General features: G+C 43.3%; 1 protein-coding gene across 16 annotated transcripts in view; it reads right to left on the bottom strand.

Annotated features, from left to right (window-relative positions):
• mbnl2 (muscleblind-like splicing regulator 2) overlaps positions 1–17,987 on the bottom strand; it is a 59,441-nt gene extending 41,454 nt beyond the window's left edge. For 5 of the 16 annotated variants that reach the window (XM_023291379.3, XM_023291382.3, XM_023291374.3 and 2 more), the window contains exons 1-2: positions 14,146–14,445; positions 6,813–7,743 (exon numbers count right to left, since the gene is read on the bottom strand). In XM_023291379.3, coding sequence (XP_023147147.1) covers positions 6,813–6,986 — 174 coding nt within the window. In that variant the 5' untranslated portion in view covers positions 6,987–7,743; positions 14,146–14,445. Of the gene's footprint in view, positions 1–6,812; positions 7,744–13,169; positions 13,324–14,145; positions 14,450–15,695; positions 15,736–17,707 lie in introns of those variants that run through there. The other 11 variants (XM_023291384.3, XM_023291380.3, XM_023291383.3 and 8 more) reach the window with 7 other exon arrangements.
• Positions 17,988–18,291: the final 304 nt, after the last annotated feature.

Here is an 18,291-nt window from a genome sequence, read left to right as displayed (position 1 = left end):
TTGTGTCTATGTGAATGACCCCAGGGGAACACCAACTCCCGCTGCGCCGCATACATTCCCCTCCACATGTTTGTTCTGCCCAGGGTGTGGCCCAGCTCGAGAGGATTACGCTGAGGAATGTAGCCAAGCCCATCTTTTAAAACAAGAGAGGAGAAGGGGGATGAGGCCACGGGCATAAAGTTCATGTTCACCAAAGCTTCCTAAATATCCAAAAATATGCAAATGCAACTGGCTCAAAGTTAAGTCAGAGGAAACACTAAATTTAAGAAAATACTATCTTTGGCGTTCATTAGTGTTTAGGTTTCACCGTGTGGTTTCTGTCTGGATTGGTTTCTCTGGAGACACAGATTAACTCACGATTGCAGGCACATTCCTCGTAAATCTTAATAATAGTCTTTGATAATTGGTTTAAAATTGTTCCTCTGCTTCCCCGCCTGGCTCGGCCTTGCCAGACAGGAAAGCCTTTATACTCCCACCTTCATTTCTTTACTCCTGCGGTTGAATCACTTGTTTTCCTTTCCTTCCATTACTCTCCCAAGCCTTTCATATATTAACACCTTCCCTTCCTTCCAAGTTCCCTCGCTTCTTTATTTACCGGTTCCAGCCGTCCCACGCCCCCCTCCAAAAAACACTTACAGCATGCTCTTTTGAAGCACAGTCCGGATTAAGATGTTCTTACCAAGTGAGGGAAACCAGGGCGCTTCACCCCCAAGGGGACAGCGCCGAGGTTGTGATACAAATGAGAAAAAACACTCCACACACCTGAAAGTAGCTTCTATTGTTTCCCCCTGCTTCCCCACTTTCTTTCCGACGAGCGCGACTTGATGAAACATGATCACGCCGAGATGCAGCGGACTATCCCCCCCACCTCTCAGACTATGGAAGTTCAGCCAGGCGTGGTGGTCACCTGGTAAAATGTGACTGATCCAAAAAAAAAAAAAGTGTGGAGGGAGAGAAAATCTAAACAGAGCGTGGTATCAGGAATCTAACCTGCTGTTAGGCTTGAAGGTCTCCTTGACACGTATGTCTTGCAGTAAGAAAGGAAAGCTACATAAAAGAGATGCTTATTTTTAGTCTTTTTATTCTTTTAGTCTGTCTTCTTTATTTAGAATCTGCATATGTGTGTTATGTGCAGTGAAAAACATTCACTGAGATGACCGTTCTGGCCACTTTTTACGGTAAACGGGAGAAATAAAAGCCTGTCAGCATGGTCAGAGACAGCACTTAGGGGAATAAATTGTAAGAAAAGCGAGATAAGCATCAACAAAAGGCTAAAGTCGGAGGAACAGTCAGTGTGACATCATCACATGACTGCTGTGATTGCATTTGCTACTCCATTAAGGTGGGTATTCTGGCTCATTTGCCACAGCCCCCTCCCTCTACTCATCTGCACCGTCACCTCTCCGTCACGGTTTCCATGGTCACGGTGCAACAAGTATCAAAGAGCTCAAAGGAAATGGCTTCAACCACGACACGAATGTGACGCTGCTGGAGACGCGGTGCTGCTTCTATTGATTATCTATCACGTTTTGAAGTGAGCCATGTCAAAGCTGGAAGGGAAAGAATGTAGGGATAGATCACACACTCACAACTGTGTTTGTTCACCGCTGCTTTTATCATGTCGTTCGTGTGATTAACTAATGGTGATACATCTCCACGTTTATGCTGCTGAAATCAGCTACCTGTATGGAGGCAATATAATGACATCTACATTCTTGTAAGACATATAAATGTCATGTTGTGCCTGGAAGCCGTTAAACCTGTCTGAGCGTGTTTAATTTGCATGTCGTTTTCCTAATTCAACAGAGATGAAGTCATCACTGCTGCAAATGTATGAAAGATTTGGACTATTCTGGATTCGAGGAGAAGAGCTGGACTATGATGAGTCCAAAGTCATGTTGGAAATCTAAAATATATGTTTGGAAAAACAGCTGACGACAGTTCTCGCTGCTGCTTCTGTCGCTGAGGTCACTGTTGCAAAATTTTGATGTCACGTCTCAATGGAAATGAATGACACCTTGTAAACCATCTCGTGTCTCCCGACTAAATGTGAATTCAGCTTTAGTTGGACAGAGATGAAGCAGCTTGTCCTATTTTGAGAGATGACAAACGCAGCATGGAGAGACTGTTTCTAAAGCCCACAGTGTAGAGCAGGGGACAAAAATAATCCCCTAGACATTACACTATAGAAATGCTGAGAGCAGCGCCGTGTCAGGATGCTGCGAGCTTTATGATCGAGAAAGCAGGAGCAAACAGAGCAGGAATGATTCCTCGTCATCAATCCGCCCATGCAAAGCACTGTAACGGAAAATGCAAAACCAGGGATTTTGAACGCCCCTATAGGTTGCTTCTCTGTGCGAGGTGAATGAATCTGACCGTTTGGCAAATTCAAACCCCAACCTTTTCCATGCATGGTCTGATGACTTCACTGCCTGCTGGAGACTTAGATAATGAGAAATCTGAAGAGTTGGGCTGTTCTTCAGGTCTCACGGGTAAAGATGGATGCCCACACAAGAGTCATAATTGAATTATTCCCTCAAATGTAATGTATACCCAGCGAAAAATACACAAGGCATTTATGTCTTCTCTACTCCTTGCCACAAGCAGTGAAAGCTGCCTGACTGAGCGGTCCCGCTGTATTGTGTTTAAAATGAATTACAGCTTTTAAAAGCTGCGTTGCAAAAGATGACAGCCAAGAGTCAGAGACACCTGTAATTTACATAATATCAAGTCATAAGATTTTTTTTCAACCACTGTGAAGCCCAAACACTCAGCTAAACATAGACGAAAAGAGTCAAAAATGATTATGTGGCTCTGCATAGCATACATCCAAAATATTTCACAGTTGAGATAAGGCTACATAAGAGTTCAGCAAGAAGCCATTGTGATCACAAGAGTGTTTCTGCAAATTTATCCTGGAAACAACGACCCAAACAGTCAGATTCTCCACTGAGTTGGCGTTCTTACCAGTGACACGGTTCCACCTCCCAGTCTTCTCCACTCTTAAGCGTTACCTTTCACGTGTTTATGAAAAGGACCCTTCTGATCATTGGCCAGGTCACGCCTGGTGGCACACAACCGTGGCATGATAACCCTGTCAGATGAGAAGACCCAGGAAGACGATATGGGCGTAATGGGGTGAAAATCGGCCTGCCGTGGAGCGAAACACATTTCCTAATGCATAATAAAGCATTCATTCTCTTAGCTGTCACGAGGAAAGTCTTTGTGAGAGAGAGGGGGTGAGTTGGAGTTAAAAGTACAGAGAATCCTGTATTCTCGTTCTGTCACTGGGCTGTTTGGTGAAGCGAGGGCGAGAGAGAGGGAGAGAGAAAGTGAAATTGTGTCTCTTTGTCTATACATTTAGCTGCATTGGGATTTTAGCTGATGGGCTGACCCAAAGCAGCCTCCAATGGCAGCAACAGAATTCCTAGACAACAATATTACAAGCAGCTGAACAGTCAAGTCCTGAAAGGAGATGTGAGAAATATTCCTGTTTTTCTGAATGCCAAAAGCAAACACAAAAAAATTATGTTTGTATCTGGACAGACTGTCAGACTAGGCGCTAACCAGATCAACCAGCATCACCATACAATTAACAGAGACGTAGAAACACATTTAGCACAAATAAATATGACAAAGAAAACCAACAGAATTCATTTTATATCAAACCAAGAGTTGTATTATGACGAGCAGGAGCCAGTTGATGCTGCAGTGATTTTGGTGACACTACAGTGTATAAGAATGAAGTTATTGAATATCTGTGTCTGTCTTCGCTGTTGAAGCGGTTTTGCAATTTGCAGATGGTACGGATTATTGTCCTATGTTTTATTGTATGCATCACTGTTATGTTTTCTTTGTGTACCTCTTGCAATGTGCTTTTATTGTGACTTTTTGTCCTACGTATCACTATTATGTTTTTTTTTTTTCTATTTACCTTGGGACTGTGGATGTAAATTAGTATTGTTGCTATAATCCGGCATATTTACGTCCATTGCTGTATAAATAGGTGTTCATTAATGTGCACTGTCCCTACCAAATAGATAAATAAAAGTACCTGTGCACTTGTTGCACAGCTGGCTGCGCAGACACAAATGTTATTTCTACAGCCTGAAAGACAGCTACTTTTGATAAAAGTGGCCTTGTAGCACATTGTCTACCTTACAATGATTTGAAAGAGGCATCGTTTATGTTTTGACAACGTGTATCTAATGAGTTTTTGATGCCGAAAGTCCGAATCTGTGAATATCTTTCCAGCTTTACCGAACTGTGTTTTATTTCCTGATGTCGCCGTAATTTGCTTGGCTTCATGCTGTCATTTGCTTGCATTTCACCACAAATAACACGTTTTTACAGACATTGTTTAGGTCAGTAATTTTCTAACTGCACACAAAAATAATGAATCGGGATGAGAGAGCGAGCGTGCCAACCTGAAGAAAGCGTGGACAGAGGTTGAGAGGTCAAGGAGGTGTGGACATCGAAGTAGCAAAGGATTTTTGAGGAATGACCAATTAAATGTGTTTTAAAAATGTTTTATAGGTACACTTGTGATGACACAGTAAGTCTGTTACTTTGATTTTATCCAGAATGTAAAAATCTAATTTTTTTAACCTCACAGCCTCAGAGCTGACAAAGCTTTGTGCACCTCCTCTGATCTCTGGCAGATCCCAGGTTGGGAACCACTGCTTTAAACTAAAAAATCCTGCTTTCAAAATAAAGGGATCGGCAAAGGGCATTACAGTATTTTCATGAGGCTTGAGTGAACACTGTCCTCTAAACTAAGAAACCAATGGAGGTGTCCATTGATTATCAGGCTGTTTACACTCTTTTTGTGAAGTTGCCATGTCGATGCAGAGGGGGAATCACAAAGACCTCCTTTCTTTTTTTTTTAAAAAAATCTCCATAGAGTCGCTATGGTCAAGTATCCCGTAAGGAGACACATGGAGTCTCTGGAAAACAATGTAGCCCACACCATGGAAACCTGAAAGCGTTCTGTCTTGATGTAATCATCAAGACTGTCAGCAAAGGCTTTTGAGCGGTGATGAGCGAGCAAGTGAGATGCCTCATTCGTGGTAACTGAGAGCAGGGATACGGGATAAATAAGTTTCTCCTGGGCGGTTACAGCAGCCTCTGAGAGATATCTTGAGCGCACACTACATGCCATGACTCCCTCAAAGCCAATGTGTGTATAGGAAATGTCAATGAGCACAGTCTAGATGAAATGTGGTGGTATAAGGCTAAGCTTTCTGGTCACTAGGATGCCTGGTTGTTAAGGAGCAGCTAAATCATGTCATTTACAGAGGTTCCATGTTTGGCCTATCTTTGCATGGTGCAACAACAAATCAGTTCTGATTAGAGTCAGCTGTTTGCTCGTTAAACTATAACGGGATAAGAGCTCCCAAAATCTGGCAGCTGGGAAAGAATGTCACTCACTGGCTGACTGCAAGCAATAACTTGAGCAAGTCTTGCTATGAGCTACATCCTAGCCAAGAAAGCAGCTGGTTGCGCCATAAAAGCGGTTCGTTTTTACAGTGTGAAATAAATAAGAAAACCTCGAGCGACCTGTAATGAAGAGGGCTTTATCACACTTCGCTCTGCATTTCAAGATGGTTATGACAACAGTTCAATAATGTCCCATGCAGTCCATCATTTTGCACCTTTTATGTTTTCCAAATCAGAATTGTAAATCTAGTTTTTTTGGCACTGACCTCGTAAACAACCTTGAGAAATGCAATATACCGTACGTTCTCCACACATTGCACTGCTGTATATGTGAAATGCAGCCGCAGCTCATACTTAAAAAAGACAAACTCCTCACAGTTCCAGTGTTCTGCTCTAGTTTCTTTGGCTATTTATCACTGTCACATCTGCTTTTTTGTTTTTTCTTTCTCCCACAGCTTGAAAATAATAGGTTGCTCTTGGATGCAGTCATTTTATTTGCACCATGTGGGGGCCTGTGTGAATCGACCTTGTTATAATTGGGGAGACTTTAAAGTGTCTGGTGTTAGGATGTTTTGCCACTACGAGAAAGCAAACGGGACCATAATAAGGGCATCAAACATCAGAAATACAACAGTAACATTGCTTCTCACAGGGGCTAACCAGATAAACTACAGGTCTTTATAAAGGAAATAATACTTCAACATGGCTTTTGGCCCTGCGGTGGATTTAAGTTGGCAAAAGGCACATTAACTAAGATGCTTTTCCTGCATCTGTGAGAACAAGACATTACAAAACAAGCTCCGTCTGTTTATGTTGTTTGTTGGTTGTGTGTGACAGCTGATGACCGTCCAGGAATAGATGCCCTGGAACGACTCAAGGCGATCAGATGTTGGCCCACAAGTACGGATGATGGACAAGGCAAGGTAACATTAGATGAACTTACCGTATGAAAAAATCAAACCCACACACGCACACATCTGTGGTGACAGTGAACATGACAACAGACCTTCCTGGCCTTTAGCTTCATAGGTCAGACTGGCAGGCTAACTGCAGCGCAGCATGTGGACCTGACACACATGCTAATTTGAGCAGACAACCTACACCCGCTGACCATTACGAACCACAAGGCTGTAACATTTTACATCAGGTGTTATTTTGGTATGGCAGAGATAAAATCTAATTATTTAGATTAGTTTTTTTTTAGTTTCATGAGGTTGTGTAAGGAGAAATAAACTAAGGAATTAAAAGTCATGATGATTTCTGTAGTGCTCGTGACAAATTAGAATCATCAAAAAGTTAATTTTACAATCTATTTGTATCTACTACTCATAGACATTATTAAAAGAACACATCAGTGATGTGAAAGTTCTTACCTTTAACGAGTCAAAACAGGCGATCACCCTCCCATTCTCCACCTGGCAGCTTTTAGGTGGATGGGCAAATTTGCATTCTTCATCACTGCGTGAACAAGTCCCTCTCTGAAACTGTCGGCACACTTCCAGGGTCAGCCATTTTGTGTCCCGTATCGAGGCAATGTTTAGAGCCATGTCAACAGCACTGGCTGTGGAGCCGGGATGGAGTGGAGCCACTTGGTTTAAGGAGAAGGCTATCCTCTGAGGAGGTCTTTCAGAGTGTTCCAGTAAAAAAAAAAAAAAGAAAAATTAAAAAAATAAAAACAACTAAAACTGATGGGACATGTAGCTATTAATGATCTGCTTCAGGTCAGTGAATTAGATTTGTCCTTGCAGACAGGAAACTGGAGGTAATGGTCTGGCAAAGTCTCTGTGACCTGAGCATGGGACTGCACTATTGAGTTATTGTGGAGTTTGTCAGTCAAAGAGCTAATTGTTCATCAATCAGCAAGTCTCAGGTGCAGACCTCTGACAAGGCAGAGGGGGCATGCTCGGAGACAAGCTCTACTGGTTTAACCAATGTCCCCAAAATGTCCTTCGTATGAGTGATGATATCTTCACAAGGGCGGATGTTGGGGAACAAAAGTGGTGCTATTTTGAGGTACAATGGCACAGTTCAGGACAACACAAAGTTTGTGGCTTCTATTGTTTAGAGTCTTCAGTCTGTACTCTCTCTGAGCTTTGGCAGCTTGGCCAACAGTGCAGCAGCTCCGCCTCCTAACTCAGAGTTTCCTCACGCAGAGCGCAGGTAAGGACAAACCAAAGGTCAGGGGTGCTTGCAGCTGAGCCGTGTCCTGTCACGACCGCAGAGGGTAAAATCTGGAGCTCTTCGGTGACACTCGAGGATCTTCAAGTAGGGATGTTGTCTCACAAGGCACTTTCTGTCAGCGATCTGAAATGGAGAAGAGAAACAGAGACAAGGAACAAACAGAGTGACGTTATTTTTACAGTGAGAAAATGGCTCACCTAATATGATGGGCAACAATTTATCTAACAGGCTTCAACAGGCATTAGTAGTGTTTGTTTATGCGTGTCAATCTGAATTTGTGTGCATACTGCCCCAGAGGGGTGCTCGCTCTGAAGGACACGGGGCTGATAAACCAGAAAAAAAGGTAGTTGTGAGGTTATTCAGAAGCCACTTGAGTTTAAGTCCCCCGGTCACTGCTGTGTGCCTTTGTACAGGGTGACTACAAGCCAGCGGCTTTCCCACATATTCAATACAAAGTGGTGAATGGCAAAAGCCCCCTGTGCTATGAGACAGTGGGAAAGAGCACGGAGTCAGAGCGGAGATAGAAAAAAAGCCCCAGGGTCCAACCCGCACTGTAGAACCATGCACGGAGGGATGGAGCAGCCAATAGAAAACCGCGCAGCGCAGCACTATTCCGGGCAGTCGTCCAGCAGCCAGAGAGGGACTGAGACAGATGCATATGTCAGTGCCAGACACGATTATGATACTGTCCAGTGTCCTGCAATATTCTCTGGTCTCCCACCATCCAAATTAGGTACCGGTTCATTGACAACAGCCTGTCAATTTACATTCATGGGAGGAATGTATGCATGTGCTCCCTGCCTCTACCTGTATCGGCAGTGGTCCCTGTGTCTGGTCGCTGTCTAGAGGGAGAGAAGGGGGACAATTGGTGAAGAAACAATCTGAGGAAGTGACCTTTAGCTTGAGCGTACGCAATCCATTACTAAGCTACTGCGCAGGGAGCTCTTTCCTTGGCACATCTGGAAATGTTTTTCTGCTAACTGGGGGCGGGAAAAGGGGCTGAGGACACCAGACAGAGGGAGGAGAAAGAAGAGAGTTGTAAAAACGTAGAGCTCTAGTTAAAAGATTACCCTGTTACTGTTATCATATATAAATATATACACTCTATAATTTTTTTATTTATATATATATATATATATATATATATATATATATATATATATATGTATATCTCAACGTATCTATGGAGAACAGGCAAGTCAAGGATCAAACACCCGGAAAATCTTCAATGCCACGAGAGCGACATCATAACCAACCTCTCAAGGCAAATGACATGCACAACTCATTAATGAAAGCAAGTTGAGACTTAAACGTCCATCTGCGCTACTGTTTAAAGAAGAAATCCCTTCACAAATTTCCCGCATAAACAGCTTCCATACAGATGTACAATCCTTCAGGTCTAGATTTGGATTCAGCTCAGTATTGTACATCATCCTCTGTAACTGGAGTCTCTCTAACTACAGTCTAGCGTTTAAATTCTGTTTGTAGTTTTGTTTGAAGTCTGAAATATCAAAGCAAGAATCTCAGAAGAACTATACAGACCAGACCATGTATTCAGAAATATAAATGACTTATCAGACCAATTATTTTTCTTAGTCCCACAGACCTCCTTGGACAACTAGTGGCAGAAAGATGCTTCCCCTTGAAATCACCCACCAAACCTATACTGCTTCCATCCTATGAATTTAGACCGTTGTCTAGCTAATCATATTGTCCCACTTTAGTGCTGATCATGTGAAATGAGATCAGAAGCTTCCTCGCCCAATACATACTGACGCCCAAGCGCCGCTCTCCAAGGCAGGATTTAATTTCACATCATCTCCCAAGGGAGAGAACAAATCGCTGCAGAAGAGACAGTCAGGTAAGAATCATGTCAGATATGACCTTTAACAATTAATCCCTTCTTATTTTTAGAAGCCATAAGAAGTCTGCGATCAAGCTAACCTACTTTGTCAGAGTGTGCAAAGGGACGTCGGCGCCATGTCTGTGTAAAATGACTGACCTCAAATGATGAGCAAGTCGTGCTAAAATGGTCGGGAAACACAATCATTCATCATTTTTTTTGAAATTCAGATTTGGATAAAGAAAGCAGGGGTTTACAGCACTGAAAGCTAAAATCAAACAGACTGACAGTGTGGCTAATAGTTGGTTGGGGCCATTTGAGGAGTTCACTGGGGACTCAACAGGCAACACTCACACAATGTTTGCCACGAAAGATATTCAAAACAAATGTTGAGCAATGAGGATGAAAAGGACCCTCATGTGGGTGTTAGTAAGATAAAAAACAAGCAGGAACATGACCACATGTCTGTTCCCACTCTGTATACAACTCTAGTTTGCATCCTGAAGGTATTTAACTGCTATTTAAGTTATTAGATGCCCAAAATCTGCATAGAAACTAACATGAAACAATTACTATGAAAAAACCAGTAAAGAAAATGTAAAGAAAAATCCTGATGGCTGGATCACATCATTCATTTAACTGCTAAATGCTTAACAGTCACAAAACATTATCCAAAAGTGAAATCAGTGAAAATGATCAACAAATGCAGCCTTAGCAGTAGTGTTTGGAACAAAATTAGCTGCCATAGCATTCAAGCTAAAGCTGGACTTCCTCAGCAGCGACAACTGAGTTCTGTTGCATTCTTGAGACACCGCAAAGCCCCTGCTGGAAAGCAAACAGTCGTCCTGGAGAGAAAACTGTTACCTCCGTCATATAATAACATCCCATCCTATGAGCGATGGCAGTTCAAACACAGAGTAGAAGTAAAGTGCTTGGCAATAATGACTACTTTGGAAATCTGGAGCTGAAGTCAGCTGCAGTGCATGTAGTTTTAGTTTAGGCTGGGTAGATATATGCTTGGATATTGTGCCTCAGACTTTGGTAAGGCTAGTTTAGCTGCTTTACATTTACATACAGCATGGCTTAGTTTACACTAGGTGGTAGGAAACAACCACACAGCATGTTTCGAGTACTAATTCATACAGCTAGATGTCTAACCAAGCTCTAAATCCTTATAAAAACCATTTCAGGCTAAAATTTGCATAAGAGTCAACTCCAATCTCAGAGGACTAGACTTGGCTGATGATAATGAAAGTGATAGGCACTGTCACAATAGACACTCATCAATAGCATTAGACAAGCGTTAGATAAAATGTTCAGTGGTTTCACTTAAATGCATTCGATGCAAACTGCCATGAAAGCACATAACAAACTTAAAGTTAGCTGCGTGAAGTTACCCAAAGCGTGCAACCTTCTTCGCTCATACACGGCATCATATTCCAAGATAACGGAGCCCATCGCCCTTGATCACTCTCTTGGCTTCTGTGAAGGTCTCCCGAGGCATGCTAGTCTGCAAATCTACCCAAGCAATACAGACTTTGCAGCCTAAAACCACTCACGACCCCATGTCTCCCACCATGGCCACCTAAGCGTTGCACTGCCAGCGGCTTTTACTTGCTTTTTCTATTTAATGTGTATTAAAACGAAATTGTTCCTTTATCCTTATCTATTATAGATAGATAGATAGATAGATAGATAGATAGATAGATAGATAGATAGATAGATAGATAGATAGATAGATAGATAGATAGATAGATAGATAGATAGATAGATAGAGCATTATGTGTATAAATGTAAGTGTCTGTATTTTTCCTTGTGTAAAAATTATTACTTGTGCGCCTTGACAGGTCAAAGTGGTTAAACTCAAATTAAACTTTTTTTTTCTCATGGTCTTTATTAAAAATAGGTGGAATAAAACATTTTATTGTGATATATTTCATCCCTCAAGGCTCAACCAGCCTCTGCTTCTGCAGGTTTGAAACCTTTCATCAGCCTTTCCTCAGAAAACTGCATAAATGATTTTATATTCTACAGAAACAGAACTAAAAATCTGGCCCTCACATCATACAACTATTTGATTTTTCAATGTCACTGTAATGAAATGGATAATTTTTTATACCTACCACCTAGGTGTGTGTGTGTGTGTGTGTGTGTGTGTGTGTGTGTGTGGGTGGGTGGGTAATAGCACGGCTGTCCACTTGGTTTTCACTTGGCAACTGAATCTTTAATCCTAATATTGTCATCCGTCCAGTATGCGCTAGACAGGCATTTCAAATAAAACCTAAAAATTCGACACATTATCCTACTAATCTTTAGGTCCTGAGAAGACTTTGTCCCCTTTGTGTCCTGTACAAACAGTGGACAGACAGGATGACCTGATAAAGCAGGATAGAGATGTGAAGAAAAGCATCACAGTACTAGACTTTATGGATTACCGACGCTTACGAAGGCCAGCTGGCAGGGGCATTATCTTGGTCAGTCTGCTTAATTGAATGAGAGTCAGCGGGACTGGGGTGTCTCGAGTGAAAGTCATTGGCTTGACCTCTGAATACCACGTATGTAACCCATTAGTCTGGTATCTGTGCGCTCTGGCTGTGCGGTGCAGTTTATCTCGGCTGCTTGTATTTGCTCAGCAGAGACGATAAGCTACCTGGTTCCTGTTGGTCATAAGCTTGCGACAACGTTTGCCATGGCATCTACCAGGTGTTACCAGTGGAATAAAGTAAAAGCACAAATGACCGTGATAGACGAGCACACGAGTCGGGTACCTGAGTGGCTTCATTTCCATTTATTACCATTTTACGCTGGCAAGCCACAGTTGTATGGTCATTTGCATGGCCAAGAGGAACAAGTGGTCAATGTTTTTCAAGGCCGTGGAGAGAGGGCCTCATTGTAGAGGGGAAATAGGAACATTTTCAGTTTCCAGTGAGTCATGGAAAATGAGTGTGCCTTATAGTTAAGGCTTTATCAAAAAGCTCTCCATCCCTAACAAACCTGGCTTTCAGGATTACATCACCAGCTTGTTCACTTGCAAAATGTTCCTTTGCATCTTCCAGAGAGGATCAGGGCAGGGCTATAGCCTAGCAGCCTAATTCGTATTTAATACTATGGAGGCTGCGATGCTTATGAAATTGTCTTTGGCATAAGCTACGGATCCTTGAGTTCAGTATCATCAAGTACCATTAGAGATAAGGATAGGTGAGTGAGCTCAGCAGAGGCTATACCAGGACTAAGCTACTGATACATACACAAGAAGCATTTCACAGAGTCAGCAGGTATGCGTGCCCCATATCATAATAGCCTTAGCTAAACCACAGTGACCCAAATAGCCCTGCTCATGATATGGGACTGAGCTGTCGTCACCTCATCAGACTCGTAGCACAGAATTTGCTGTTGTCCTGTTAAAGTGAACCTGACTACTCTCTGGTTAGCCACAGGGACTCAGGCAAGTCAGGAGGAGAAATGTGCTGTTCCAATAAATAATGTGATAAAAAGGACACCAAACCTACTGAATGAAAGTCTGCAGAGATAATAAGTGTTTTCATAAGTTCCACTGTATCATGAACTCAAGCGAAGAGAATATTTGATGAGATAAAAGCTCTTTTGCATTGAAATATTAGGTATAAAACATCAAATGAATCAAAATCTTAAGCCTTCAAACAACCGCACTTGAAATCACAAGAGCTGAATGATTCAGCAAACTCACCCTCGTGTCACAGAGCAATCACACTAGCGCTTTCATGCAGAGGATGTCTGTAAAACTTCCCAAGCACCAAATCCTTTTAATACCATCTCAAGGTACAATTTGCATGAGAGTCGACTGTCCAAAGTCTGCCAGCGAGGATTCTGTGCTTGTTTGACATTTACCCTATTCTTTTCTCAACAGGAAGGGCTGGACTGATGTTCCATTTTAGAAAACACCCACTTCCCCTTGATCTACAGCCAGACGTATGACACCGCTCTGGCCTTTTCCATGCAGGCGATGATGTCCACTGCTTGACCGCACCGGGCCCTGGTGCAAAGCTAAATGTAGACAGACAGCGGAAAGCTAGGGACACATCAACTATGCCCCATCTAACTCAAAAGGTTAATTAGGATATGGGCCTTATTAGAACTGTGAAGTTCCAGCTCATCGGCTATTTGTGTCCACATACATAAAGAGTGCAGAAACATCAGACTCCAGTTTGCACATGGAGCAGTTAAAAGGGGAAACTTTCTTAAAAAAAAAAAAAAAAAAAAAAAAAACACACGAAGCAAGCAGTGACGGCGTACATGCCTCACGAATTTTTCTCTAGACAGTGAAAAATATGTAGCCCATGTGGCAAAAAAGCAGCTCCTGACATTTGTACTGAGGAAGGGGCAAGTCAGCTGCTGTGATAATGCCTCTCCCTCAGGAGTCGAAACAGAAAGTCCATTACAGGACTGGAAACTGCAATGAGGACTGCGAGGCTGCAAGCTCCCAGAGCTCCTCTGCAGTTATCCCACTCTGTCCATATTTTCTTCCACTTCGCCTTTTTTCCTCGTTTTGAGCCGCACGCTCTTTTTTTCTCTCACACAGATAAAACATTCCCTCTGGTCCCTCCCCACCCAGACTGGTATGCAGCACACTGCAGCAAAACTCCTGAAAAAAAACCTTTAAAGAAAAAAAGAAAAAGCCAGCCAACATGACGGTTCTTTCCCACCTCGTTCCACTGGATCCAGTAGCTCTGCTGAGTGCCTCTGTCTGTCAGTTGTCCCAAGCACAGGAGGCACCCTGAGCTTCTGTGACACTGAGCTACAGCGCAGCTCTCCCGTCAGCCTCGGCGACTGGAGTTAATGACCATGTGAACTGTTGTCATTCCTCGCGAGCTGCCGAGTGCTGCAGCCGGAGGTCCATGCCTAGACAGGGATTTTCTCTCTGCGTCTCTCTCTCGGCCACAGAGCAAAGCGAGCGAGGCAGGCAGGAAGGCAGGAAGCAGAAGAGTGTCTACTCCAACTATCTGGCTGAAACACTTCCAGCCAACCCCCCACCACCACACACACACCCCTAAAGCCAGCCCCTTCCTGCCCACTCGCCTATGGCAAGGCCCTGCCCCTTAACAGCCCGAGCCAATGACAACACCGCTGCTCTGAATCACAGCTTTCAGTGCCTCTCTATTGGAAGAGCGTAGACTAAGTGATGGGGCGAAAACTGCGCTTACAGTAACAACCCCTGAATGCTGATCTTAAAAGGTATTTCCCCAATTTCATGCTCCGCTCAACTACCCATCACATTATTGCGTCTCTTTCCATGCTTCTCCCAGTGAATTTCATGACATTAAAATTCAAATCACCACCACCTGAGCTGTTTTTTAAGCTCGAGAATATAAAGTCTAGACGTATTTGTCATCCGACAAAGCACAGTGTTGCTGCAGTTGCATACTAAATATCAGCTCTGTCCTTGTCTGTGTTCTATCATCACATTTAACACCATCCCCCCAGGAAACAGGAGCACCACACGTCCCCCCTGCCTCCCACCCGTTTCTCCTCTACCTCCCCTCAGCATCCGTCCTCTAAACTCATCCACCACGCCATCCAGACACCCCTCTCCTCCTCCTCCTCCTCCTCCTCTTCACTTACTCATCTCTTTTCTCCTCATCCCTCACCTGTATGTTTTACCACATTTCTGAAAGCTATCTCTCAAGCTCTATTTCAATCCAATTCCTTAGTTTACTGGACTGGAAAATTACACGGCAGTGGAACATTTCTGTTATTGTTATTGCATCAGAATTTGCTTGGGAAATGAAAAAAAAAAGATTGAGAGGTCTTGGTTTGTCTCCTCCTCCCTCCCCATCCCACCCCGCTGCCCGTCCTCTCCCCTCCACCCGGCTGATGACATGCTGGCTGGCATCATATGAGCCGTGAAACCGGAGCGTCACAGAACTGATGAGTCAGAGATCCAGCTTCATGACTTTTCGATCCAGATTCAATAGAACAGCTGTACCGTCTGTCTCCCTCTGTGTCTGTCTCCCTCTTTCTCTCACACTCGGCCTCTGTCTCATACAAAGGTTGTGAATGACGCGGCAGCCTGGGTGTTTCGTTTGACATCAATGAGGATAAACATGCTCTGCGGTTCTGCGACAAACAAACCTATTTACTGTTTGATTATGCTTTGATAGCTATATATACAATCTGATGCTCCAATGTTTGGGGGAGATGGAGGTTCTGGGGTGGGGGTGGGGGGGTGGATGGAAAAGGATGAAAAAGTGTCTACCTCAGCATGAATACTGACGTCATCTTAGGCATTAGGGCACCTGTAGGGAAATAACAGAGATTAGCACTCTGCTATTGCATGAGGCATGAACGAGGAGGCGGGAAATATCGGCCTTTGTGGAAAGCAAAAGTGTCACCTTACACCTTCAGTGAATGTAGTCCCACTCCGCTGTATCATGTACTGAGATACAAGAGATTAAACGGGCAGGAATGCTCCAAGACGGCAACAACAGCAGGATGAAACTTGACTTGCGTAATCAAAAAACTCAATATTGTTCATGCAGAACAACAGCAAGCAACATCACTGCTTATCAATCTCTCATTTGGCTGCAATCAACTTCTCAATAACCACGTTATCGAATAACCGTCAATAACTGCATAACAAGACCTGCTTGTTGCTAATTTCCACTGGCAGACCTCAGATAGTCTACCTCCTAAATAGATTTGTCTGACAGGAAAACAAACAAAAGCCTGGCAGACAAACAAGCTGAGCTACTTCCTTCCCACATGGTATCCCCTCCCCTCTTATTATCCCTGTCCTGTCTGACCCCAAACGGTTTGGCTCGCTCTCACACAACCAGATTTAGCATTCTGCGGCCCAAAGCAGCTCCATTTTCAAACACAAAAGGCGTAATCTGGACGAACGGCTAATTACAGAAAATGAAGACCGAAGGGTTAAAAACTGTTTGAAAATTCTCCCCCCAGCACAAATAGTGCGCGGCGTATTTCGTGCAATTACTACTGGATAGTTCCACACGACAGTGAAAAAAAACAGGGCTCAGAAATAGGGCACTGAAGACAGATCAATGAAAAGGCAGCTGTCTTTTTCTATTATTAGCCGTAATCAAATATCAAGCAGCAAATAGTTGTGCTTCCTTCCGCTTGAAGCCCATTCTGGTAAGTCTGTCACACACCCAGTCCACATGATTGTATGGAAAAAAACAAGTGTTTAATGCAAAGCAAGTGGTCAACTGGGGTATTTTGGAGCAAGATCAATGCTGCATTGGGACTCTCTTGAAAAGAAAAAACACTTCATTCAAACGCTGATTATTTTCTGTTGGTTAAACTGATGCTAATTCAGTCCCAAGCAGCATTATTGGCCAAATGTTAGATTTGTGACTACACAAAGCCCATTTTCTAGCGAGTATTATGTCTTACTAAAGTGTATCGTTGCCCTAATAGCGTTAATTAACACAATATATTCCACACAAATGGCAAGCCAAGCAGTACTTTGCATTATCATATTGATAGTCCATTTCAGAAGTGTACCCGCTGCCTGTTTCCTGTTGGTGCAATTCTATTCTGACATAGCTTTTCAGAAGGACCAATTATTGTACATGACCCGCCAGAGAGCCTGATCAAAACTTATTAACCTTACCCAGGTGTAATGGCTCCTGCTTAGGAAAACTGCTGTAGATTAAAATGTGCCTCTAATTATGTCTCATTAGAGCTGCTTTATTTTGTCTTGCACGCCGCAATTAAATCCAACAATCCATTAATTAAGGCAACATTTAACTTACTGCATTTTTCAAAGTTTGCATTTGAAAGTAGTTGCATGCAGTAGCTCTGGGGAGGGTGTGTGTACATGCACTTAATGACAATGAGGGCTTAAAGAAATCACATGTGGAATTAATTATATATGAGTTATTACCAAACCTGTCCCCAAAACGTTTCATCAGGTCATGAGCCACTTAATGACAGCACGTCCTAGAAAGCAAACCAAGCAGTGGGGGAAACACAAGGACCACGTAATGTATTCTGAGGTTGTGTTTTTAATGAAGCACTTGTTTTCATTAGCCAACCGGGCAGTGATTGGGAGCTAGCATAGCGACCCGGCCAAGCACGAATCACGTTTGGGAGACTGGAGTGGCATCATTAAGAAAAATTTAAGCCACCCCTGCTGCCCGAGGGGTCCCTACATCCGCCGCAACGCCGTAACAACTGGGTTAAAGGACCACAGGAGCTAAAGGGGCGCTAGCGTTACCTGCTAAGCTAACGTTACCTGCCGCTTACCTGATGACGAACCTGTCACATCCAGCTGCACTTCAGCCGCCACCAAAAGCTTCCCGAGAGCGCTATTTCGTTCAGAGCGGGACTCACGGTTCGGGTACAGGACGGTAAAAACGGTCTCCGACTTACACTTGTCGCTATTTCTATCCGGCGGCAAACTTTTTCGCGTTTACAGACAGAATTCAGTGAAAGTACGCTATCGCTCGCTATGCGTTAGCTCGCTAACTACTTTTAAGGCTAGGATAGGAAGCAACAAGCGATTCTGACAGTTCGAGGAAATGTTGAATGCGTTTCTCCGAGGGGGGGTTTACTACGACGTTTTAAACGTTAATAACGCATCTATTCTCCGATTTATGACCGAATTTAATCTAAAACTAAAGCGAATAAACGCACTTAAAAATGTGACGTTGTGTTAAATTTAGTCGGTTTTAACGTAAAGAATGCACTTCTGTTCGACAAACGAGGCAACTCCCACCCTACAGTGGAAGTGGTACAGTCCAGAGAAACCAAGAGTAGGGGTGGGAGGGGTGGTGATGGTGGTGGGGGCGCCTGTTACCTAGGAAACAACAGTGAATCTCCCTGGGGGA

Source organism: Amphiprion ocellaris, chromosome 24 (assembly GCF_022539595.1).
Source record: "Amphiprion ocellaris isolate individual 3 ecotype Okinawa chromosome 24, ASM2253959v1, whole genome shotgun sequence".
NCBI lineage: Eukaryota > Metazoa > Chordata > Actinopteri > Pomacentridae > Amphiprion > Amphiprion ocellaris.
This window is presented reverse-complemented; position numbering and strand designations above follow the sequence as displayed.